This window comes from Uloborus diversus, chromosome 1 (assembly GCF_026930045.1).
Source record: "Uloborus diversus isolate 005 chromosome 1, Udiv.v.3.1, whole genome shotgun sequence".
Classification (NCBI taxonomy): Eukaryota; Metazoa; Arthropoda; class Arachnida; order Araneae; family Uloboridae; genus Uloborus; species Uloborus diversus.
In genome coordinates this window covers 262897180-262923145 of record NC_072731.1, presented here as the reverse complement: position 1 = coordinate 262923145, position 25966 = coordinate 262897180, and the positions used below count along the sequence as shown (strand labels likewise).

At 33.5% G+C, this 25966-nt stretch overlaps 1 protein-coding gene across 1 annotated transcript; it reads left to right on the top strand.

The window, feature by feature from the left end:
- Positions 1-14472: 14472 nt before the first annotated feature.
- LOC129220458 (pyrokinin-1 receptor-like) lies at positions 14473-15456 on the top strand. The gene has a single exon (XM_054854882.1). The coding sequence runs from the start codon at positions 14473-14475 to the stop codon at positions 15454-15456; it is 984 nt and encodes a 327-aa protein (XP_054710857.1).
- Positions 15457-25966: the final 10510 nt, after the last annotated feature.

Below are 25966 nucleotides of genomic sequence, written 5' to 3'. Positions count from 1 at the left end.
TGCCAGTCAAAAATCTACAAACTCAGGATCGGGGTTCGCCGATATATATCGTTCGATATATATCAAGATATATATCCGATATTTATTTTGAAAATATCATGATATTTTGATATTTTCGATAGTTATTTTTTCAAAATACGACATTTGTGATATAAAAATTAAATGTATACATCATACTAATATATTTTTTATAATTATAAATAATCAAAAGTAATATTTTTATATAACATTAATATAATGTAAACGATATAAATCTTTATTTTTTACTAGTGGTATCCGCACGGCTTTGCCCGTAATCGAAAATTAAAAGGTCTTTTGGTTCGCCTGTATATTTACATATAATGTATGGTGAATTTTCTCGCCAATTGGCTTGGTTACGGTTTCATGTAATAATAATTTCGTTTTTTTCTCGTCCATCTTATGAGAATTTTGTTCTTAAAATTGGAATAGAAAAAGAACAAAATCGAATTTTCGAAAAATCGCTTCGAGGTGCACAACCCCATGCTACAAACTAACTTTGTGCCAAATTTCATGAAAATCGGCCGAACGGTCTAGGCGCTATGCGCGTCACAGAGATCCTGACAGACTTTCAGCTTTATTATTAGTAATAATTCATAAAATTATTAGTAATGCAACAATTTTAATTGATCAGAAGGAAAAATAAATGTTTTATGGATGTGTACATACTTATGCATATTTTTTATTTCTGAAATATATAAAATTCGTAAAAGTAGTTAACCAAAGAAAAATGAGTAAAGCATCTAATGCTTAAGGAATTCAATTAAAATTAATAGAAAAGTATCAGTTATTTTAAATTTTATTTCTTATAGATTAAATTATCAGTTAATTGTAAATATAATTTGTACTTATGTCATTCAAAGTGCGTACATTTTTGTATAAAATGTATATTTATGATTATAAATAAAGAAGGAAACATTAATTTTAAAACTGATGCGTTATAGTAATAACATAAGTAAAAAAAGAAACAGTGATTTGAGGAAACAGTTACTATTTAATGACTTAATGTTGTGTCGATTGAAAATATCGGATATATATCAAAATATCCGATATATATCAAAATATCGGATATTTTCGAAAATATCATGATAGGGGGAGGGGGTTGCCTTCAAAGATGTCAGAAGCAAATTTCAGGGTGATATCAAGGATCCTGACTATAAAGGAATCGTAATGAACATTGCACAAATTCCAAACGTTAAGCTACTCCTCTGACTGTAATGGAATTAAATTTCCATCTCTACATGAGGACTTTTTCCCACTAAATATAGAACCGGTCAGTGAAGCACAGGTTAAAAGATTCTATCAATACATCAGTACAGAGTGCAAATATAAAGAAAAATGGGACACAGACTACTGTTGGATGCCAAAAAGGAATTTATCTGAGATTAAGTATAAAAGAAGAACGTTAAAAAGGCGTTTTAAAGGAAAAAGAGTACGTATGCTGTTACAAATTCTGTAAATAGTGATTATTGTAGTAACGTAACCTGTAAATAGTTTCCCGTAATGAATATACAGCCCCTATACATTCGGCTGAAGTAGACGGTCCCCTATTTTTTTTTCATTGATAAGATTTGTGAATGAAAGAAAATAAGAAAATGTGGAACGGTGTAGCATTTTCTGGAATAGTTGAGAGATCTCTTTCGGTGTGTATAAAAAGCGTCCCGCGTGATAAAAAGTTAGTTTCGATTGAGAATTCGAACTAAGAGTGTATTAGCTCTGTTTATTGCGAGGCATTTCGCTGTGTTGGTTTTCGTATTTGGAAGTAAATACGTGTGTAACCGTTGAGTTTACGGTGTTGTGTGATATTTGCTTAATTGCTGATGATTAATTTAGCAGTGGTTGACGATCTTTCCTGTACATAGTGTAAATAAATTTCCTGTCTTTTTAATCAAGAACTGTGTCGTCCTTTCAAGAAAGTTGGAAGCCGCACCGGATCCGTTACAGTATGTATACTAAATAGAAACCTATTTTGCTTTGTTTTGTTTTTTGCTGCTTCAAATTTGTTTCAAACTTTTATTCACATTATTTTCTCCTCTTGGTAAGCGTCAATTTTATGCGTGTTACACTTGAATAGTGTTGGAACACGAGTAGGGTCAAGTTTAATTTAATGGAAGGAAGATCCAAGCATTATTTTATGAAAGTTTTATTGCACACATCACAAGAACGACGGCACACACAAGAACACGAGGACAACAGAAAGAACAAGAATGGATGACTTAAAGGCAGGGCTGCGGAGTCGGAAGGAAAATGGCCGACTCCGACTCCTGGATTTTGAAACGCCCGACTCCGACTCCGTATTTATTTTATATTTTTAATTTTATTTTTTCAACTCCCTCTCTCCCTTCAGGGGAAGGGGAGAAACCTCTAAAAAGAGATTTAAATATTAATTCCTTTTTATGAAAATTTCGCATTTTGTTTTTTATTGTAAACCTAAGACGCATACAACGTTAGAAATTCAATTTAAAAATCAAATTTTCCAATAGTTACAAGTTAAAAAGTGAGATGACTTAAAAATCCCTTTTAAAAAATTTGAAAATGATTATCTGTAATTTGCCCCCCCCCCCCCTTTAATGTTTAACAAATTAATATTGATCAAATCGTGTGCTTTCAATTTTTGAAAGCTGTAACTTGAGAGGAAAAAAGCTTTTTTTCTAAATCCCAGTTCTTGAGAGGGCGTGGTTGCCCCGGGTGACACCCATCGGGTAGATGACACCACAAGTTAATTTCAGAGTTTATAAAAAAATATAAATATTTTAATTCTGAAAATTTTCGCGAATATATTTTAAATTATATTTCATCAATAAAATTTCAGCGAAAATAGGGCACATATACGTCAGGAGCTAATTTTGCACAAAATACGGAGGTATACAAATTTATACGAATAGCTTTTACTATACCTATAGTTCTTCTTCGCTAAATTTTTAATTTAAATTTTATTGGCTGCTTTAAAATTAACCTTAATATGAAGATTTTAAGATTAACTGCTATTATTGAGTGTTGTAATCAAGAAATCATTTACACTTATTTTGTTCCATACTTTTTAGTGAGAACCATGCTTATAGAAAGAGTCTTAAAAAAGAAAAAGAAAAATATGAGATTATTTCACCGGATCTTTTGGATTCGTGCTTTCGCGGCATAACTTTTTTGAATTTGCCGATCACCCTTAAACGTTTTAACCTTAGCTACGGGCCTCGACTTACTAATTTGTTACATTTCTTTTACCATTTTATAACTGAGATCGAACAAAACACTGTATTTCTATTTTTATTTGAAAGTGATTAATTGAAAATGTTAGGCAACAAAATCGTTTGCTGACAGTTGCTATTAGTTAAGTTCAAAAGCAAGCAAACTAGGGGACGGCTACAGAAAGTTCGGTAAGCACTCAAGCTAGCTGATTGCCATAACGGCTGTTATTTTCACATTAGTATCTTTTTATACATGTAATCGAACCAATTGGTAGTCAGTTTTTAAAAAATGCAAGAAGAATCAGTGAAAAGGAAAGAAAATAAGAAGCCTGGAGTCGGAGTCGGAGTCGGCATGTTTTTGAACAACTCCGACTCCGACTCCTTTACCCCAAAATCTATCCGACTCCGACTCTTCGACTCCGACTCCACAGCCCTGCTTAAAGGTGAAGTGGAAGTACATTCTTCCCGCGCTCTAATAGCGCCCTCTATTCCGTAATGGGGGAGATGCAACAAATAGAAACTGATTCAAGTTGAGGATTTCTAGATAGTTGGTAATTTCTCCTCATAATTCGATGTAAAATAATTAAACTCATGGGCACTTAACATTTTCTACTCTAACAGAGACGGGTTGTACAATCTGGTAACAGTGATTTTCATCCATTTAAATCAATAAAAGCAAATGACTGCTGAAGAAAGAATGTGTATCACTGAGAGGAAGATATTTTTTCGAAATATTTTTATGAAATAAACGCACTGTTGCCAGACAAATAAATACAAAATTGTTCGAGAGAGTTTTATTTGATGGAGGATTTCAACAAAAAATAGAAGTCAATTTTGCAAATAATTCTGACTCAATGGCAAAAAATGGAGCTCCTCCTCGAAATCCGCACAACAAAATCAAATAATATCAGCGAAAACTTATTTCGTACTTTTCAAAACCTAATAACCCTGTGCAATCAGATATCGCAGGATGAGCACCAAAACTGACTCTAAAACTTAAAGCTATGTTATATATTGTCGGTTGTTCTCCTTGGATAATTTTTTGACTCCCGAAAATAACGCTGCTCGATAAAGTTATTAGGTTTGGCGACGGATTTCATGATCATGTTCGAAATATTTAGCCAAATTTGGCTCGAAAAGCGATATTTCAAGCTCAGAGACTGCTAGGCAATATAATATGAATGAAGGTCCTATACGTGTTACCTATTGAAAATTCTAACCTATAAGAAACAAAGAACTAAATACATTTATTGACTACTTGTGGTACCCACACGGCTTTGCCCATAATAGAAAATTAAAAGATCTTTTGGTTCGCCTGTATATTTACATATAATGTATGGTGAATTTTCTCGCCAATTGGCTTGGTTACGGTTTCACGTAATGATAATTTCGTTTTTTTCTCGTCCATCTTATGAGAATTTTGTTCTTGAAATTGGATTGGAAAAAGAACCACATCGAATTTTCGAAAAATCGCTTTGAGGTGCACACCCCCATGGTACAAACTAACTTTGTGCCAAATTTCATGAAAATCGGCCGAACGGTCTAGGCGCTATGCACGTCACAGAGATCCTGCAGACTTTCAGCTTTATTATTAGTAAAGATAGTAACCATTTCATAATTCAATGGAACAATTAAGTATTATTAGAAGTACAAAATAATCAACCTCTATACTAGTAATTTTAAAAGATATGCGATAGAATTACGTGGTTTAAAATTCCGTATTTTACTTTATCGAGCATGTTTTGATGCTTCTTTATTAAAAACTAGTGGTACCCTCACGGCATTGCCCGTAGTAGAAAATCAAAAGGTCATCTGGTTCGCCTGTATATTTACAAATAATGGATGGTGAATTCCTCGCCAATTTGCTCGCCCATGTTACGGTTCCACGTTATGATTATTTGGTAATTTACTCATCCACGTTATGATAATTTGCTCGGTAAAATAGGCTTAAAATTGGAATAGAAAAAGAACAAAATCGAATTTTCGAAAAATCGCTTCGAGACAGACTTTCAGCTTTATTATTAGTATGTAGTGGTACCCGCACGGCTTTGCTCTTAATAGAAAAATTAAAAGGTTTTTTGGTTCGCCTGTATATTTACAAATAATGTATGGTGAATTTCTCGCCAATTGGCTTGTACCCATGTTACGGTTCCACGTTATGATAATTTCGTATCTCGCCAATTGGCTTGTGCCCATGTTACGGTTCCACGTTATGATAATTTCGTAATTTACTCGTTCATCTTATGATAATTTTGTTCTTAAAATTGGAATAGAAAAAGAACCACATTGAATTTTCGAAAAATCGCTTCGAGGTGCACACCTCCATGCTACAAACTAATTTTGTGCCAAATTTTTTGAAAATCGGCCAAGCGGTCTAGGTGCTATGCGCGTCACAGAGATCCGGACAGAGAGAGATCCTGACAGACAGAGAACCGGACAGAGAGACTTTCAGCTTTATCTTTACTAATAATAAAGCAGAAAGTCTCTCTGTCCGGAGGATGTCTGGATGTCGGGATGTCTGTAGGATGTCTGTAGGATGTCTGTGACGCGCATAGCGCTTAAACCGTTCGGCCGATTTTCATGAAATTTGGCACAAAGTTAGTATGTAGCATGGGGGTGTGCACCTCGAAGCGATTTCTCGAAAATTCGATTTTGTTCTTTTTCTATTCAAATTTTAAGAAAAAAAAATATCATAAGATGAACGAATAAATTACGAAATTATCATAACGTGGAACCGTAACATGGGCACAAGCCAATTGGCGAGATACGAAATTATCATAACGTGGAACCGTAACGTGGGCACAAGCCAATTGGCGAGAAAATTCACTACACATCATTTGTAAATATACAGGCGAACCATAAGACCTTTTAATTTGCTATTACGGGCGAAGCCGTGCGGGTACCACTAGTTATTAATAAAGTAAAGATAAAGAAGATAAAGCTGAAAGCGTGGATCTCTATCTGTCAGGATCTCTGTGATGCGCATAGTGCCTAGACCGTTCGGCCGAGTTTCATGTAATTTGGCACAAAATTAGTTTGTAGCATGGGATTGTGCACCTTGAAGCGATTTTTTTAAAATTCGATTTTGTTCTTTTTCTATTCCAATTTTAAGAACATTTTTCCGAGCAAAATTATCATAAGATGGACGAGTAAATGACCAAGTTATCATAACGTGGAACCGTAACACATGCGAGCAACATAGAAAATTGGCGAGAAATTCATCATCCATTATTCGAACCAAGAGACCTTTTAATTTTCTACTACGGGCAAAGCCGTGCGGATACCACTAGTTTAAAATAAAATTTAACCAAGTTTTAACCAGTCAAACGAAATTATTGAGCATTTTAAAAATTTCTTATTTATAAAAACATTGCTCCTCTTTCCTTACGTACATTATTATTAAGGTGTTAAGTTCATACACAAATAATTTCTAAAATTACTGAAACTATTGCTTTTGGCATAATTTTCAAATGTGAGAATTAGGCCTTCATTCTAATTAAAAATCGTTATTTTAACTACATATAACTAAGCAATTTCATAATTTGAAAATGTAAGCAGTAAATACCGTAACATGTTTAAGAAAAATTTTAAGTCATTTTCAGTTAATTAATTGGGGAATTTTTCCAAAGCAGATAAAATGTAGACGCATGAATATAAGGAAATTAGTATAGAATTAATTAGTTGTGACAAATGGTAATTAATGCGCAGTTTTAGTTAAAAGTTTCATATACGAATCGCGTTTTATCAAAAAATGATTCAGTTCAAAAGATCTGAAGTTTGTCGGCATCGAATTTTTGTTACATTCACTAAATGGTTTTTTTAATCAGAAATTTTTAAGACACATTTTAATAGACTACTTATAAAAAGAGACAGCTGGCGGAAAAAGAAAAAATAGTTTAATTAACTTTTTTTTGTGCATCACATGCCTGCCCCCCCCCCCCCCCCCAACAAAGTAACGACCTATCTATAAAACCTTCGTAAGGAAAAACTATTGCTCAGTGTGGAAATTTTTTTGATTTTGTGTTAGAAGTGAAACCGACTTTTACTCAAATTGATCGACACTTGAAAAAAAAAGTGCAGTGTAAAAGATCAACTATGAGAGAAAAAAATCAACGTCGTGAAAAGAAAAAAAAATTTATTTGAATTTTGTCATTTTGAATTCAAATTATGTTTTTCGCAATCACGAGTGTGTGTGTGTGTGTGTATGTAGGCGTGTGTGTTAGTGTGTATGTAGGCGTGTGTGTTAGAGTGTGGGGGGTATTTGTGTTTGTGTGTTGGGGGTATGTGTGTTTGTGTCTGTGTGCAGGCATGAGTGTGTGTACGTGAGTGTGTAGGTGTGTGTTTGTGTATGTGTATGTGTGTATGTATGTGTATGTGTGTAGGTGTATGTATGTGTGTAGGTGTATATATGTATATGTGTGTAGGTGCGTGTATGTATGCGTGTAAGTGTAGGATATTGACGAGACCTGGAGACGCTTTTCGCTAGAGGTGCAGCATCGCTAGGATCCGGTCGACGGTGATGCTGCAGAAAGTGCTGGCGGGAAAATAAAATCAGCGTAACGCCAAAAACAGTCAAATGAGAACAATAAGCAATCGTGATAGCTCAATAACAGAAGAACATTTTTCCTTAGTTTTACTACAGCATGGAGTGTAACTTTTTACTTATAAATTATTTAGAAAATCTAAGGAAAAAAAAGTCATCATTTCCTTTAGCTATACGAGAACGATGTGGGATTTAGAGTTTCCTATAAATGTTTCTCAACATTAATGAATTTCCAACATTAATAGGAGGCTGTAGAGACAAGTATAAAATCTAAATTTTCATATTGATTTTTGAAGGCACAACGTTTGTGAAATCTTTTTCCATTAGACTAATTTTATTTCTTATTAAATTGCGGAAACAGACTTTAAAATGCACCACACATTAATAAATGGTGATTAATTTTTGTTTAAATAGGATCATCAACCACCACTAAACCTGTTTTTGTATTTTCTCGCTAAAAACCACAAGCTTTGTTATAGTAATTAAATTATTGGAAGAAACAGTTCAAAATCTGTGGTAATGCATATTATTATCTGATTTTTAGTACGTGATGTATATCTTCTTTACTAATAATAAAGCTGAAAGTCTCTCTGTCCGGATCTCTCTCTGTCTGTCAGGATCTCCCTCTGTCAGGATCTCCCTCTGTCAGGATCTCTGTCTGTCAGGATCTCTCTCTGTCTGGATCTCTCTCTGTCCGGATCTCTCTCTGTCCGGATCTCTCTCTGTCCGGATCTCTGTCTGTCAGGATCTCTCTCTGTTAGGATCTCTCTGACGCGCATAGCGCCTAGACCGTTCAGCCGATTTTCATGAAGTTTGGCATAAAGTTAGTTTGTAGCAAGGAGGTGTGCACTTCGAAGCGATTTTTCGAAAATTCGATGTGGTTCTTTTTCTATTCCAATTTTAAGAACAAAATTATCGTAAGACGGACGAGTAAATTACGAAATTATCATAACGTGGAACCGTAACATGGGTACAGGTCAATTGGCGAGAAAATTCACCATACATTATTTGTAAATATACAGGCGAACCAAAGATCATTTAATTTTCTCTATTACGGGCAAAGCCGTGCGTACCCCTAGTTACTAATAATAAAGCTGAAAGTCTGTCTGCATCTCTGTCTGTCTGTATATCTGGATGTCTTGATATCTGTGACGCACATAGCGTCTAGACCGTTCGGCCGATTGTCATGAAATTTGGCACAAAGTTAGTTTGTAGCATGGAGGTGTGCACCTAGAAGCGATTTTTCGAAAATTCGATTTTGTTGTTTTCCTATTCCAATTTTAAGAACATTTTACCGAAAAAATTACCACAACGTGGAAGACAAAATTACGAAATTATCATAACGTGGAACCGTAACATGGGCAAGCAAATGAATATAGCAAATGGGCGAGAAAATAATCATCCAATATTTGTAAATATAGAGGCGAACCAAATTACCTTTTAATATTCTACTACGGGCAAAGCTTAAAAAAAAGTGCTTTTTATAGCGATTGTTTTAACGAGAAAAGATGTAATATTTTTAAAAGTTTGAAAATTTTCAAAAGTCCAATGAGATGGTTTCCTTCAGTCAAAAGTACTACTTTTAGTCATTAAAATGGATAGAATGAGAAAAAAAATGAAATTAATATATATATATATATATATATATATATATATATATATATATATATATATATATATATATATATAAATAAAAACATAGACCCAGAAAATACTTTCATTTTTCAAACAGTTTTTTTTAATTAGTTTTTTAAAATGTCCGATTTTTCAAACAAGGTGTTGTCTTGATGAAGTCACAAATGATGCTCATTGGTGCATCTTTCTACTACTTTTCCACGTTATGATAATCAAGAAGCGAATTAAATATTGCGATCCACGCTTGCTATCAACCCTATCGTTGCCAATACACGTGAGAAAAGATGGGAATTAAATATTTTGCTCTGTGAACAGCAACACTGAATGGCATTTCATCATTTGAGATGTCATAGGCAGACACCGTAAACAATGAAAGCGCTCCGATTTAAGTATTTTTTTTAAATATTAAACATAAACAAATAATTTAAAAAATGGCCAGATCCTATGTTTTTAAGCATGCTCTTTCAGAAAAAAATACTTTTAAAATTTTGGAAACGACCCCATTCCACAATTCTATGCTTTAAGTTACACCGTGAAACTAATTTGTTTCCTGTATCAACAACTAACTTTATAATTAGTATTACTTATTTATATTTTTGGTAACGATTAAAAGCTTAAATTGTCTCTAACCAACACCGTGTTACGTTTTCTATCTTTCACTCATCCTTCAATTTTATTTTTCGTCTCTTTCTGGTTACATGTTCTTCGTTCTTGTTATTGTTTCTGTATTTCTTTGGAATTTTTTTTAAATATAAGCAGGATGAGTTAACTATGAATAATTATTTCTAAAATGATATTTAACTTAAGAAGGGGTTTTTTGCATCAAGAATATTTAAAACAATTGATGATTAAGAATACTTTATTTTTCCTTTTTATATCGTCTGCTTTAAAATAATGAGTTTATTCGTTGAAACTACAATTTTTCAACCGTATCTTTCATTTCCTACAGTTGTGTTCATTTCCTACCGTGTAGAATTGCATTAGTTTTCTATGATTGCTTTACGGTAGAACTTTCAAAACTGATTGATTCATTCGAGTTCTCTTCGTAAAACATTTAGTGCAACTATACAACTTTGAAAAGAAAGTTTGAAATGTGTGCTATAATATTTCTTAAACTATACTTTTTAAAAATAAAAATAATAAAATCTTTAACGATCTTATTATTTTCCAGAAAATGATATATTTTTTTTATTCAAGAAAATTTTATAAATAAAAATATTTGTACAATTTTCTTATACATTTTTTTCAAATTATTTTTTTAGCTTGAAGTTTGTGCGCTCTTTTCGGAAATATCACGTTACGAAAAATAGGGGATTAAAGCTCAGCCTGTGATTTTGACGGGGTTAAAAAAAAAAGAAAATAATGTTTTAATACTTTTGTTTGCGAAAACTTTAATTTGTCAGCAACAAATCCATTTTTTTTTCTTATTATTTACTTGCATATCGGGGGTGGAAAAAAATTCCACTTTGGGATGGTCTAATGACAAAGGGTCAACCACAGTCTTAATAGGAGTAAAAATCATTTAGTGCAAATATACAAGTTTGAAAAGAAAGCTTGAAATGTGTGCTATAAAATTGCTTAAACTATACTATTTAAAAATAAAAAAACTAAACCTTATTATTTTCCAGAAAATGATATATTTTTTTATTTGAGCAAATTTCATAAATAAAAGTATTTGTACTATTTTCTTATACATTTTTTATTTTTGGAATTTTTTTTATCTTGAACTTTGTGCGCCCTTTTCGGATATATCACCTCACGAAAAATAGGGGACTAAAGTTTAGCCCGTGATTTTGACGGAAGCAAGCCTAAAGGGGGTTTAAAAAAGAAGACAATCTCTTATATAATTAAAAACTGAGCGTATCTATGTATGTCCAAGCTTCTTCTCCCGAACGACAGTGAATTGACCATCGAACCAGGTATCGATGGATTCGTCATCTTCCCGTCTTTATGTTTGGCTATTTAACATAATCCTCCGATAATAATTAGCGGAGATATCAATTAAAAACTATTAATTATGAAACTTGGATTTCGACATGAAATCCCTATTTTTCGAAGGCTTTCCTCCATTCAAATTATTATTCAGTGCTTCATCTCAACTTTCCGCAACAATGCTTTTATTAAAATGTATAGCGGTGAAGAAAATCATTGAGATGAAAGATCTGTTGCCATTTTTTGTCTCAAATATGAGCAAATAAAGTTCTGGGTTTTCTTTTAAAGGCTTTTCCTGTTATCGGAGGATTTAAAATGTCTACTTTTTGGGGGCTTTCCGCAATCTGCCGCAAAATTTCACTGACTTTTTTTTTTTTGGGTTCAAGCCTGAGTGTTGAACTCGCGTCACTTAACATAACTCTTATTTTCAAGGTGGACCGTGCAAAGCTGGGCGACGCAGCTAGTCTTACTACCATTATATATGCGAAAGTTTGTCTGTATGGATGTATGGATGTATGGATGTATGGATGTTTGTTACTCTTTCACGCAAAAACTACTGAATGGATTTTGATGAAACTTTACAATAATATAGCTTATGCATCAGAATAACACATAGGGTAGTTTTCGTCCCATTATGGGGGGCAAAACCCCCTAAGAGGGGGCAATAAAACACAATTTTCGTATAAATTCTCTAATATGGGGATGAAAAAATACTTGCACATATTAACATTATATGTCCATCGAAAGCTCTGATTTTTCTGCTGAAGATGGCACCTGTTCGAAATTTCTAAGTAGAATAAAAAACGAGTTATGAGCTTTTTAGTTCCATGTTCGAAGGCTTTCCTTAACTCAATACAACATTTAGTGCATCATCTCAACTCCCTGTCGATAACGACTATTGTTGTATTGTTGACTATCTTTGCTTTTCGTGACTGTTCAAAGCTTTTCTCAAGTCAAATCTTGAAGTAAAATTTTTGCACAAAATTGGCAAATAATACATGGATTTGGCTGATTTTTTTCCATTTTAATGCAACTTTGAGGCAATTATTGTTTTTTTTTTTATTTATTTATTTGTATTGACTGGGTATTTAATCGATCAGCTGGAATCTAGCCAAACTTTTTTTGTGGAATCATTTCAATAGCTAAGGCATTTGGCATTTTTTTCAACTGTCGCTGTTTTTGAAGCTAAGCAATATTGTTTCTCGGTTTTCACCATGTAACCAAATATCGCCATTTCTTTAATATTTCTTTCTTTAAATTTGTTAACACGTAAAATAATTCGCCAACTAATTCGCAAATTCATAAACAGCGCAAAAACTTCCATTACTTTGTCTTTGCACACAATTTCAAACAATTACCAATTTTTTACTGTTTATTTGAAAGATTTCGGGTAGCATCATTGTTGACCCTATTTTGGGACGATTTCTACGGTAAGAAGTTACACATTATACAATAATTTAGATTGCCGGTGTAGCGCTGGATGTTATGTATTTGACGGAGATCGGAATTATAAGGGAACTGTTTCACTTTATTTAAGAATAGTTGACCTCACTCGAATTGGATTTTTTGGGAATTACCCAAACTGACTTCTTTACAACTCCTGAACGTTTTCGTGATTTATTTTTTGTGATTTTTGGGTTTCTTCTCAGTTTTGCCAACATTTCATTTACTCCCTTTCCCCCTAATTTTCAGTTTTAATCATACCTTTTGATACATTTAAGGGGGCAGGCAATTTGAAATGTCGGCGAAACTAGAGACAAACAATGTTTTGGTAACTATTTGACCTCTGCCTGTAATGACCATTAACTTGAATCAATTGAAAAAAAAACTACATGAACGTGAGCGAAGCCGCGGGTAAAGCTAGTATTTCAATAATTTTTGATTGCGAAAACTTTAATTTGTCAGCAACAAATCAATTTGTTTTTCTTATTATTTACTTGCATATCGGGGCTGGAAAAAATTCCACTTAGGGATGGTCTAATGACAAAGGGTCAACCACAGTTTTAATAGGAATAAAAACCATCAGTCATGAGGATGTGGAGGCACGGAGGCGGAGGAGACGCACGTGGTTTGTTGACGCCGCACCCCTCGCGACCAATCACAACAGATTCCGCAAAGCACCATGTGCTCCTTCTTCATCACTCCTCTGCCAGATCTCGAACGCGCGGGCTGGAGGCGATATTTTCTAGAGCGGCACTGGCGAGCGAACGTCTGTTATCAGCAGCCAGCGGATATATTTATTTTTTATTGTTCCGGATTCTGGGATTCCTTGATTTTTTTTTCTGTTTCGATTCTGATGAAAAATGATTACTTCATCTTCGGGAAGTTGTTGTTCACGTGTCGCGTGGCGAGTGTTTTGCGTGTGAAAATCGGAAAAAACTTTAAACGAAGATTGATATTGCGATGAAAACATTTGAAGGAAGTTAGTGATACACGCTCTAAATGTGAAATACATTCTTATCTTTGCTGTTTTATACTTTGAATCCTGGAGAAATTTTCAATAGCAATTAATTAAAATGATGAATTTCTGATCATGTTTTAAAATAATTTATTCATGAAAAATTCGGAAAACTTTAAACGAAGATTGATATTGCGATGAAAACATTCGAAGTTCGTGATACACTCTAAATGTGAAATACATTCTTATCTTTACTGTTTTATTCTTTGAATCCTGGAGATATTTTCGATAGCAAATAATTAAAATGATATATTTCTGATCATATTTTAAAATAATTTATTCATGAAAAATTCGGAAAGTATTTTGTACAGAGTCTCATCAACCTATACTAATAAGTGTTATTGTAAGAACAACATAGAAAATTTCTACTTTTTCTACAAAAGCGTTTGCTATGTACTTGTACAAAATTTAAATATTTTACATATTCTTCATTTTTACTCGGGATCAAATCAGATTTAAAGTTGAGAAAGGAATCAATTAGTTCAGTTTACTGATCTGTGATATTTGTTTTTGTCGGTGCTGGAGAATTATATTGAAAGTATTTATGTAAATTACTAATTTTATACAACTACAAAATTCTGTGCCAAATATATAAAATTTAAAATCAGAGTACTTATATTTTATTTTAAGATTTACGGATCCGATTTTATTTTTCTCGCAAAAACTGGAAATGTCAGTGGAGAGCGAAAACAGAAATTAATATGTTTATAAAACCAGAAACACCTTTCCAAGGCAAAGAGAGCATCAATTCTAGCAATTCCATTTTGCTTGGCCAACTCATCAAGAACATGTCTGATGACATTGAGATTGCATGCGATCCATCTGATTCTAAAAGTTGCACAAATATGACTCCAAACTTCAGCGTACCATTCTTGACAATTCCGAACGAAACAGAAGCGTTTTTCAACTGGGAAATCATGGGCGAACGGCAAGACCCCCACGCTGCCGTCATGACATTCATCTATCTCGTCATCCTGGTAACCGGTGTCATCGGAAATGTGTGCACGTGCATTGTCATAGCGCGGAACAGATACATGCACACGGCCACCAACTACTACTTATTCAGTTTGGCCGTGAGTGACTTGTTGCTTCTCATACTGGGCACTCCCCAAGACCTTAGTCACTTGTGGTCCAAGTATCCTTATCCTTTTGGCGAAATCTTCTGCATCGTGCGTGGCTGGTGCTCTGAGACTTCCACCAATGCATCCATACTCACCATAACAGCCTTCACGGTTGAGAGGTACCTAGCCATATGTCATCCTCTGCGAGCCCATACAATGTCGAGTTTGTCCAGAGCCATCAAGTTCATCATCGTCATCTGGGTGAGCTCAGCCATAGCAGCTATCAGCATGGGCTACCAGCTAGGCATTGTCTACGAGAAGGACACCAGGGGGGATGACGTCTTGGAAACGGCCACTTGCACCGTCAAGCGATATTTAAAGCATGTGTTCGAGTGGTCAACTGGGTTGTTCTTCATACTGCCTGCCACTTTGCTGTGCATTCTGTACGCGCTTATTGGCTTGCAGTTGAAGAGGTCTACTGATATGGGTGGTAAACATGACGGTACAACATCTAATGTCAATGGCACTCCGAAAGCTCTGAATGCTCACGGAAGAGCCCCGAGCCGAAAGAGTTCGTCTGCTTCTCGAAAAGACGTCATCAAAATGTTGGGTGAGTCTTTTTAATTTAATTTTATTAGTATGTAAAAATGTTTTATAAAGTTTAATTTTAACAATGTTTTGCGAGGAACCTATTCGCAACTCCAACAAACTATAGGGGTCGCTGCAGCCACTGACTAATGGCGGATGAAAAAGGTAAAACAAACAAATGCCGTAACTTATAACTTATTTTGACGCTTAGTGAATGCCAGCAATTTTTCATCGTGTTTGTGGGAAGCTTTCTTTTCAATTCTTCTGAAATTACATTACACCACAAACTGTCTGAAGCCTGTAGTTTACCCCGAAGAAAACACGTGGAATGGAATGTTTTACCTTTTTTTTTGGTATTGTTAATCACCGCAAGGTAGCATATTCGAGCTCTGGAGTTGTGAATAGTCAACGCAAAGAAAAATTAAAGTACTACTACCTTAACTCTTATTTAATACGACCAGTGAATGAACAGCTCGTAATTTAAAAAAATGACTTTGGGTTGGAAATAGCTACTTCATTTTATGCATTTTCAGAAGAATACGACTAGAAAATTCTGTGTTAGCCCGCTAATTTGGGGTGTTTATTTAGTGAATCGCTACTTTTTTTATACATTTCAAATAGCAAGAAAATCTTACCCAAAACCGTAAAATATCTGCCAATTTTTAAAGAAAATAACTGCATTTAGAATGTTTTTACGGCCATGTGTTGAATTCTAAAAATCAATTTAAGTGATTTTTTTATTTGCATGTGTCAAATGCTAGTTCTGTCGATGTTATATTTTTTTTTGAAAATGAAATTGCGGTAAGAGTTCCTTCAGGGGCCTGTATACCCTATAACGCTAGCAAAAAACATCATTATGCTTAGTGCAGTTTCCCAACGTTGGGAGTACGCCCACCAGGGAACATTGTGTTTTTTGGGGTGGGGGATGGCATTTTAAGGATGAGTCATGAACTGTTTTGACTTTCCCTTTCTCTTAACGTCACGAATTTCTTTTTTATTTCATTATTGGACGTTGTTTTAAAGTTTTTTCCTTTTTAAAGTAATGGTCTTATAGGAGTACGCCGCCTGAAAATACAATGATTTAAGTTATATATATGCAAGCATTAGGGTCATACGCATTTTTGGGTGTATTTTAAGCAAAAAAAAAAGGGGGGGGGGAATCACTGGTTTAAATGTGTATGCAAGAAAACCTTTAAAGCTTTCTTTACTACAGTTTCAGAAAGTTTTTTTTTTTTTTTTTTTTTTTAAACACATGCAAAGGGAACAGCCCAAAAAAGGTGACAATTTATATAATTTTTAAAATTAAATACGCATTTTGTTCTATATTCACTAAAAGTAAAAAAAATACGTATTATGTTTCGAACGTATGAGTTTTCTTTATAGGTATAACTTTTGGTGTTTACAAATATACAACAAAGTCGAAGTGCTCTGTTTAACCAAAATTAGATTTTAAATGGTTTGAGTAATTTATCGGTAAGACTGATTAACAAATACAAAACTGCAATTCTCATATTTCATTATCTTTCTTGCAAGGAAGAAGTTTTCAAATGCATTCAAAATTGAAAATACTAAATAAACTTTCAGTTTTCAACAGTTGTTTTAGATTATTTTGTTTAACTACTAAGTAACAAAATCAAATTTATGAAAAATGAAACAGAATTAATCTTTTCATTTGGAAAATAATGCGTGTAAAATTATTAAAGTAAATCTATTATTGAAATTATTATATCTTGTTTTGGCTAGATAACTGTTGTAATAACTGGTAACATTTTATTAAAAACTAGTGGTATCCGCACGGCTACGCCCGTAATAGAAAAATTAAAAGGTCTTTTGGTTCGCCTGTATGTTTACAAATAATGTATGGTGAATTTTCTAGCCAACTGGCTTGTACCCATGTTACGGTTCCACGTTACGATAATTTTCTATCTCGCTAATTGGCTTGTGCCCATGTTACGGTTCCACGTTATGATAATTTCGTAATTTACGCGTCCATCTTATGATAGTTTTATTCTTAAAATTGGAATAGAAAAAGAACCACATCGAATTTTTGAAAAATCGCTTCGAGGTGCGCACCCCCATGCCACAAACTAACTTTGTGCCAAATTTCATGAAACTCGGCCGAACGGTCTAGGCGCTATGCGCGTCACAGAGATCCAGACTTCCTTTGGACATCCAGACAGAGAGACTTTCAGCTTTATTATTAGTAACTAGTGATACCCGCACGGCTTTGCCCGTAATAGAAAAATCAAAAGGTCTTTTGGTTCGCCTGTATATTTACAAATAATGTATGGTGAATTTTCTCGCCAGTTGGCTTGTACCCATCTTACGGTTCCACGTTATGATAATTTCGTATCTCGCCAATTGGTTTGTGCCCATGTTACGGTTCCACGTTATGATATTTTCGTAATTTACTCGTTCATCTTATGATATTTTTTTTCTTAAAATTGGAATAGAAAAAGAACCACATCGAATTTTCGAAAAATCGCTTCGAGGTGCACACCCCCATGCTACATACTAACTTTGTGCCAAATTTCATGAAAATCGGCCGAACGGTCAGGGCGCTATGCGCGTCACAGACATCCTACAGACATCCAGACATCCTCCGGACAGAGAGACTTTCAGCTTTATTACTAGTAAAGAAGATACGCGATTTGAATTTAGTTCTTTTTTTATTAGAAAAAATGTAATTTTTTTTAACTGCTCAAAATAATGAATACAGCAAATATTGTAGACATTTTCTTCTCAACAATATCGTAATTATTATTATTATTATTATTTCTTTGTAAAGATTAAGCTGTTATAGGAAAAAAAAGTTTTTCTGAATTTTCACGAGCATTATGCTTCCTCCGCCTTTAACGTTTTTTATGTTATATTCTGTAGGTTAAATAAATTATTTCAAAAAGAGCCCTTTTCCAAACATAAATAATCCCACATAAAAACTCTCTGCCTCTTAATGATTGTTTTATGCAAAGTTATGCAGGACGGAAAATCTATCGCAAGTAAAGTACTTAACTTTTGATTTTAAATTTCGATGAAGCGTTAAAATTGGGTAATAAATTTTAGAAATGCCCTGATGAAAGATTTTACATTTAAAAAAAAGAAAAAAAAAAAAAGAAACTTTTACATCAGGGCTGCGGTGTAGTAGTCGGGTTGATTTGGGGGTACAAGAGACAAAGTCGAGAGTCGGTTATTTTCCTTCAAAACTTGATACTCTGCCACTGCTTGTGGAGTCAGAGTCCGATTGATTTGGTGCTAAAGGAGTCGGAGTCAAAAGCTCTAAAATTATCGGAGCTGGGGTCGGAGTCAAAAGCTCAAAAATTCTTGGAGCTGTGGTTGGAGTGCGATTGGTTTTGAGGGAAAGGAGTTGGAGTCAAAAGCATTACAATTCTCGGAGCTGGAGTCGAGTTCGATTGGTTTTGGGGTAAAGGAGTCGGAGCCAAAAGCTGAAAAATTCTCGGAGCTGGAGTTGAAGTCCGATTAATTCTGGGGTGTAAAGGAGTCGGAGTCAAACGCCCAAAAATTCTCGGAGCTGGGGTCGGAGTCGGTCATTTTCAGACCGACTCCGCAACCCTGTTTTAAACCTTGGGCTTTGATCATTAAAAATATTCACTCAATTTTTAATAAAACAATTCATATTTGTAAGAAGTAAAATTGTTTTATTGTTGCTCAAACTAAAAAATAAAATGAGAAGCATTAAAGCCAAATATTGATAAAGCGAAATTGCATTCATTTGTTTCGAGGCCAGAAAGAATCCATTTGTAAATGCAAAAGGATGTGAGTTTATAAATAAAACAATATCTTAGAAAAAAAAACAGGGCTATTCTCAACTGTCTATATCTCACTTTATGCATAAACAAAACTAATTATTTCTCTATTTGTGTAATAAATTCATTTCTGTTCAAATTTTTATGAATGGATATCACTTTCAATACTTAGAATCATAACTCTCTTAAGCTTCTATAAGAATATATCAGCAGTGTTATGTTTCCCCCCATTCAAATTGAAGCAAAAAATATTAAATGCATCACTTTACGAATTGAACCACAACATTTATTGTAAACGCTCACTGGCGAGCCAAATTCATTTTACCTACCCGTTTTAAAGCAATATCAGCTTCATTCAGATAACAACTGCCTTTAACTCGGTTACCGACTATTCCAAACTGAGGAGTCCGTAACAAGATCGATATTGCAGTCTGAGAATCTCATAATCGAGCTGTCGGCATATCTTGTGAAAATATTACATGTATGAGTTCATACAATCTGAGGTATTTGACCTCAGATTGTATGAAATTGGCAAACGTCCAGTTAAGACGAATCTATCTGAATGAGGGGAAAACGTAAAAGTTTGATGCGCGTTTTCCGTTTATTTGAATGAGACTCTGCTTACTTTAGAGGCTTACGTCCATCTGCAAACGCTGACACCCCTAAAAACAAATGGATGCGTCCATTTCCGCCTGTAAACCGGATGTTTGCCTTTTCATACAATCCGTGGTCAGATAGTATCAATCGTATTTAGGAACTAGAATATGAAGGAAGAAGTTTTTAAAAACGCTTTTAAACTGGTGACGTGAATCAAGGCAAGCCTCGAAATCTTGTATTATTTGAGAAGTTTCAAAAGCCCAAATTCCACAAATCTGTGCTTTCTTAAGTTTAGCTTTGAAATTAGTTTGTTAACTTTACTAACAACACCAAGTTTATATTACTATTTTCATTTTTGCCATTGACAACGATTATAAAGATTGTCCCACGAGGTAGTATGATAACAATATTCCAATATAAACGTTCAGAGATTTCATACTTGGCTTTTCAGATTTTAAAACGTCCTGTCAAACTGAATCACTGAGTTATATATTCGAGATAATACATTCGATTTCATTAATGATGAACGAAATAATTACGACTAAATATTGCTCTTGCATAGCAATTACCATGTCTCGAGTGCCGATTACTATTGACAGTAGACTATATGGAACTATACTATATCATATCTTGTATTATGGCTGCTAATTTTACGTTAATAATTGCATGTGTAGATAGATGTCTTAGATGAGGTTGCATTATTGCATGTAATGCTCAAATATTTCTAGTACCATGAAGTGCACTAATGCAATATAATACAATAAGATATTAGTCTGCACAAAATTGCCTGTAAGTGGCAGTAAATGAATAAATAAACGGTTACCTATTCTGTAAGTAGTAATCTAGCTAAATTTGCCGCTTATTAAATTATCTTTCATCTAAAATTATTGTAGTAACGTAACCTGTAAATAGTTTCTTGTAATGAATACACAGCCCTTGTACATTCGGCTGAAGTATACGGTCCCCTCATTTCTGAATGATAAAATTTGTGAATGGAAAGAAATTAGGTAGAGGTAGAACCGTCTACGATTTTCTGGAATATTTGAGAGATCTCTTTCGATGTCTATAAATAGCGTGCCGCATGATCAAAAGTCAGTCTTGACTGAACCGTTGGGCTGAGAGCATTTATTTTGCTCTGTGTACAGTCGAACCTGTCTATCTCGAATTTTACGGGAGAGAAGAAAAATTCGAGATGTAGTGGTTTTAAGATAGAGGTTTGGAAAAAAGTTCTAAAAATAAGTAACTGGAGTAATGACTCGAAAGTAAAACTTTGGAAGCAATTTTACTAATCAACAATGTCCCCTTCCTCTCAGTTTCCGAATGGATATAATAGCTGGAAAAATTGCTTCTTGTAAATAAAGTTTTAATTCTGGAGTATTATGTGACTGTTAATATTAAGAAAAATGCTTTTTGTCTCCAAATTCCAGTTAACAAAGAACTTTGGGATCGAATGCAAGAAAGACACTTTAGTCGAAATTCGAGATATACAGGTTTTCGGACTATTTTTTACTTTAAAAGCGCATGAAAAATTCAGACTATTTTTTACTTTTTAGTTCATTTTACTATAAAAGCGCGTGTTTTTAGTTTTTTAAACTATTATTTCAATTTTACTTAGAGTTCAAAGTTATACAACTCCCATGAAGAAAACATGAAGAAGTCAGTTCAATGAGTTGAAAATGTCGAGTTAAAAGAAAATCTTCATTTAGAAAAAAGGTGCGTTTTCCAAAAATAGAACAATCTAAGAGAGAGAGAGAAAGAAAGAAAGAAAGAACGGGAGAGAAACAACAGTTCATTTAAGTCAAAGACAAACTTCAGCTCGTCTTTGATTTCTCGTCACCCCTATTTTTTAGAAACTACCGGACGCATGCGCAGAAGTCAGGAGACAGCATTTCTTCCTATTTCTAATGTAAACTACAGTTTAATATCCCCCACAGAGGGGTGCCCACGAGAGGGGGGATTATGGCGCAATTTGCGCCACCAAACTTTTCTTTAGGGGGGATTTTATATATTTTTAATTTATTTATTTAAATTTATTTATTGATTTATTTTTACTTTTATTTATTTATTTTATTTTATTTTATTCTGTTTATATTTCATTTCATTTATTTAGTTTGTGTGTGTGTGTGTGTGTGTCATTGGCGTAGCACAAAACTTTTCAAGTAAAATAATAATAATGATAACAAGAATTAAAAATGAATAAATAAACAAGTAAATAAAACGTATTAAAAAAACATATTTAAAAAATAATGAAAAAACAAAAACCAGCTAGAAAATAAATAAAAAAAAAAAACAAGTAAAGGAGGGTTGGAAAAAATGGGGGGGGGGGGGTGCGTAATTAAACTTGAGGAGAATGGGCACTCCTGCCCCCACATACGTAAATGTCACTAGTAGACGATGAGAAACGAATTGCTCAGTTTCGAGGATTCTTCAATCTCATATAATTAAGAACTGAGCGTATGTACCTATGTATGTCTAAGCTTCTTCTTCCGAACGACAGTGACTGATCATCGAAACAGGTATCGTTGGATTCATATCTTCCCGTCTGAGTGTTGAACTCGCGTCACTTGACATAACTTTTATTTTCGAGATGGACCGTGCAAAGCCGGGCGACGCAGCTAGTCTTTAAATAAATTTCTTCATTTTCTACGAGAAACATAAGCATGCTTAACTCTGATGAAGTTCTCACAGATTTGTCGAAAAGTCAATTCGATTTGACGAAAAATTTTATTGGAGCATTTTCGATGAAGCTATTTTGTCAAATACGACGGAAATTTCGAGGGATTTGAGAATGCACTTGTAAGAGTTTGAGAATATAATTTAGAGCTACGTTTTCCAAACTGCATAATTTAGTAAATGCAATGCAGCTAAATTACCTGTAGGAAGGGGGAGGTACAGGGTATATGATTAAGCACTACTTTGCGACAGATGGGGAAACGTGGTCCAAAAATAGGAAAATTAGTGGCACATGATTTATAGAGACAGTCCCTTAAGTCAAAAAATTCTGTTCGGAATATTTTTGTGCCACGATTGTTTATTCCGAAATCTTTTTGACTCAACTTATGTAGTTTCTGTAGCAAATAGTGCAGACCTATAAAAACGAGACTTTTCAATTCTCAATCATTTTTCAGTCTATTCACGGCGTTTTGATTTATTTCATCGGCTGCGAATATTTCTTTTCATGCACACCCCGCCCCCCATCATTCCTTTTATCTTGCTTTGTCGTGGCATGTGCACATGTCTGAAATTTTTAAAGCTTTGTTATTGCGGCCGGCGCGGATACTTTTTTTTTTTTTTTTTGTATTATTTTCTGCTTACGTTATTTTTATGTCTAAAATATTTTATTCCTGCTTGGGAGTTTTACTTATTGAGTAACGAAAGGTTGTGTATTACTTCCTTTGTAACTTATAAAAGCGTACGTTTATTTTTTCCAAAACATTCAAATAAAATACCGTCTGTGTGTTAGTTTGTCAATCCAGATATAAAAAAAATTATGATTTTTTTCCAGAAACCCATTTTGCTCGCTCTCATCGTCTGTAATTAACTGCTACATTAATTAAGGAGGCAATTAACATTCCTTGAAAATTTCATGGAAAAAACGAACCCTCGGATTTTTAAGAGTGTTATCGAAACACCGGATTTTTCTGTTTGGAACTTCTAATTTAATTGCAGCTGGAGTTATAATTTTTTAATTTCAAAATCTAGGATCATGTAGGTAGCATGTCACGCTGATTAGATTCCGTTACTTTTTTCGCAGGCGATTTGTTTTAATCAATGATTAAAATGTTATTTGTTACAATTCTACCTTAAAATCAGCAAATGAACTTTCTAATAAAGATTTACGGTTTACCCCATCCCCCCCCCCCCTTTTTTGACAAGTTCTTTCAGATTGCATGTTTTTTGTAATTGTCATTATTTCTGAATATTTTTGGAATATTACTTAAGAGTATAATGCTAAAATACGATAATTATAATTATTTTTTAATCGTATTTAACTAATGAACTTCTTATAACAAAGGTACTTAAAAAAAATTATTTTTTAATTTATTGATTTTTTTTATACTTTTCCTGCTTAAAGGTGAATAAAAAAAAAGGAAATTAGTTTTTTAACAGCTTTTTTCATCAAAAATCACAGTTGTGTATATTTCTTATCACATGCTAGGTAATTATTTTTTTATGACTGATTTGTGTATTATGTTATATATTTTTTAAAGTGTTCCAAATTGTTAATGTTCTTTTCGTACGATATTCGCTGTGAACACACAAATCTGGAACGGTTTTCCTGAAAACACTAAATTATCGTTTATACGTTGTTCTTTTTTTTCTTCAAGAGACTGAAGTAAAATGACATATAACTGAAAACAACATTCAATCGAAACATGAAGAAATAAATTTGATTTTTTTTTAATGAAAAATAATGAAAGTATAAGTGTTAAAGTTCTAGCAAACTCTGTATGTGACTAATACAATTATTCTTTTATAGTTTAAAACTAAATACATTAGATGTATTTTTAAGTAAAACACACATTTCAACTAAAAAAATACCTTGACAGATAAGTGAAAACAACGTTCAATCGAAACATTAATAAATAAATTTGATTTTTTATGAAAAATAATGAAAGTATAAGGGTTAAAGTTCTAGCAAACTCGGTATGTGACAAATTATGCTTTTATAGTTTAAATCTAAATACATTAATTATATTTTGAAGTAAAACATACATTTCAACTAAAAAAATACCTTGCACTGTAGTATTTTTGTAGTTACACCACTATCATGAGGTATATATGTACAACTAGCAAAAATACCCGTCGTTGCCTGGGTCAGTAATAATTGTGAGAAACAATCGCCACTTTCATTCGTTTTCTGTTTTGACTGAAAGAACTCAAAACACACCGCGTTTACGTGATTAAAAATCGAGCTTCTTCCTTACCCATAAAAGTCAAATAGCAGTAAGTATAAAGAACAAAATAGTATTCAGTTAGAAACGAAAGTACGACATTTAAGCACATAAAAATTTGATAAATTTCCAAAATATGAAACTTCACTTGTTTAAAAAGATTTATCAGTTGATATTTCTTTCTTTCTTTCTTTTTTAACAGTTTAAAACTTTTTCTATATGGCTATTGAAATACAAACGGTTTTTAAAAATGTAGCCGTCCATAATGCTTGCTTTAGCTATTTTGGGAAATTTCAATTATTGTGGGTTCTTAGTTAGATTTAAAATGTTACCCAATTTGCGGTAATTGTTTTGGATACCTTGGATAAGGCTAACCCTCCCTACATTGCAAAACTGTCTGTTACTAATTTTCGTCAAAGAGATATTGTCGCCAAATACTAAGTTATTTTTGGTGACCACAAAATAATAATTAATATTTTCTTCCGAAATGTTTCCGAAATAAGTAGTAATACTTGACCAGTGTTTCAAATTGCGCACAAAGACATACTTGTGGAAGTTTTAAAGATTTTAATGGAGATATTTTGGTTATATGGTGAAAGTCGAGAAAAATTATTACGTAGTCTTTGGTTGCAAAAAAAAAAAAAAAAAAAAAAAAAAACAGCGCCAGTTGAAAAAATGGCCTTACTTCAAATTGAATCGTTATGATTAATTATTACTATGTTCATATTTCTATGAAATCAATATATATATTAAGAAACTGATTTCCAATTGTATGTTTGATGCGTAAACACGTTTGTAAGTAATAAACTTACACAGATTTTGAAAAGACTCTTTCTCTCAGAATAAGAAAAAGTAGGCTTTTCTGCCTATATGTTAAAGCCCAATTGGTCAAAATCTCTTATCTGACAGAGAAAAATGGACGTCATATCTGAAATCAGCGCATCCAATAGAATAAAAGTCACTCATTACCGTACAATCACTTTCGTGATTCGAATTTTGCAGGCCTGTGTAATTACATCTAGCTGCAAGAGGATCTAGATCATATTACGGAGTGGGCTGATAAATGGGGTATGGCTGTTAATGTTGGGAAATGTCAAGTGCTACATTTAGGGCATGGAAGTAAGTGTACAAGTTATTATTTGCAAGGTTCAGTCATTAGTCAGGCAGACAAAGTTACTGATCTGGGGGTCTTAATAAGTCAGGATTTAAAGTTTAGCCAACAGTGCAGCATTGCTAGTAACAAGGCCAATAAGATGCTTGGGTTTATCAATAGATCTATTTCAAACAAAT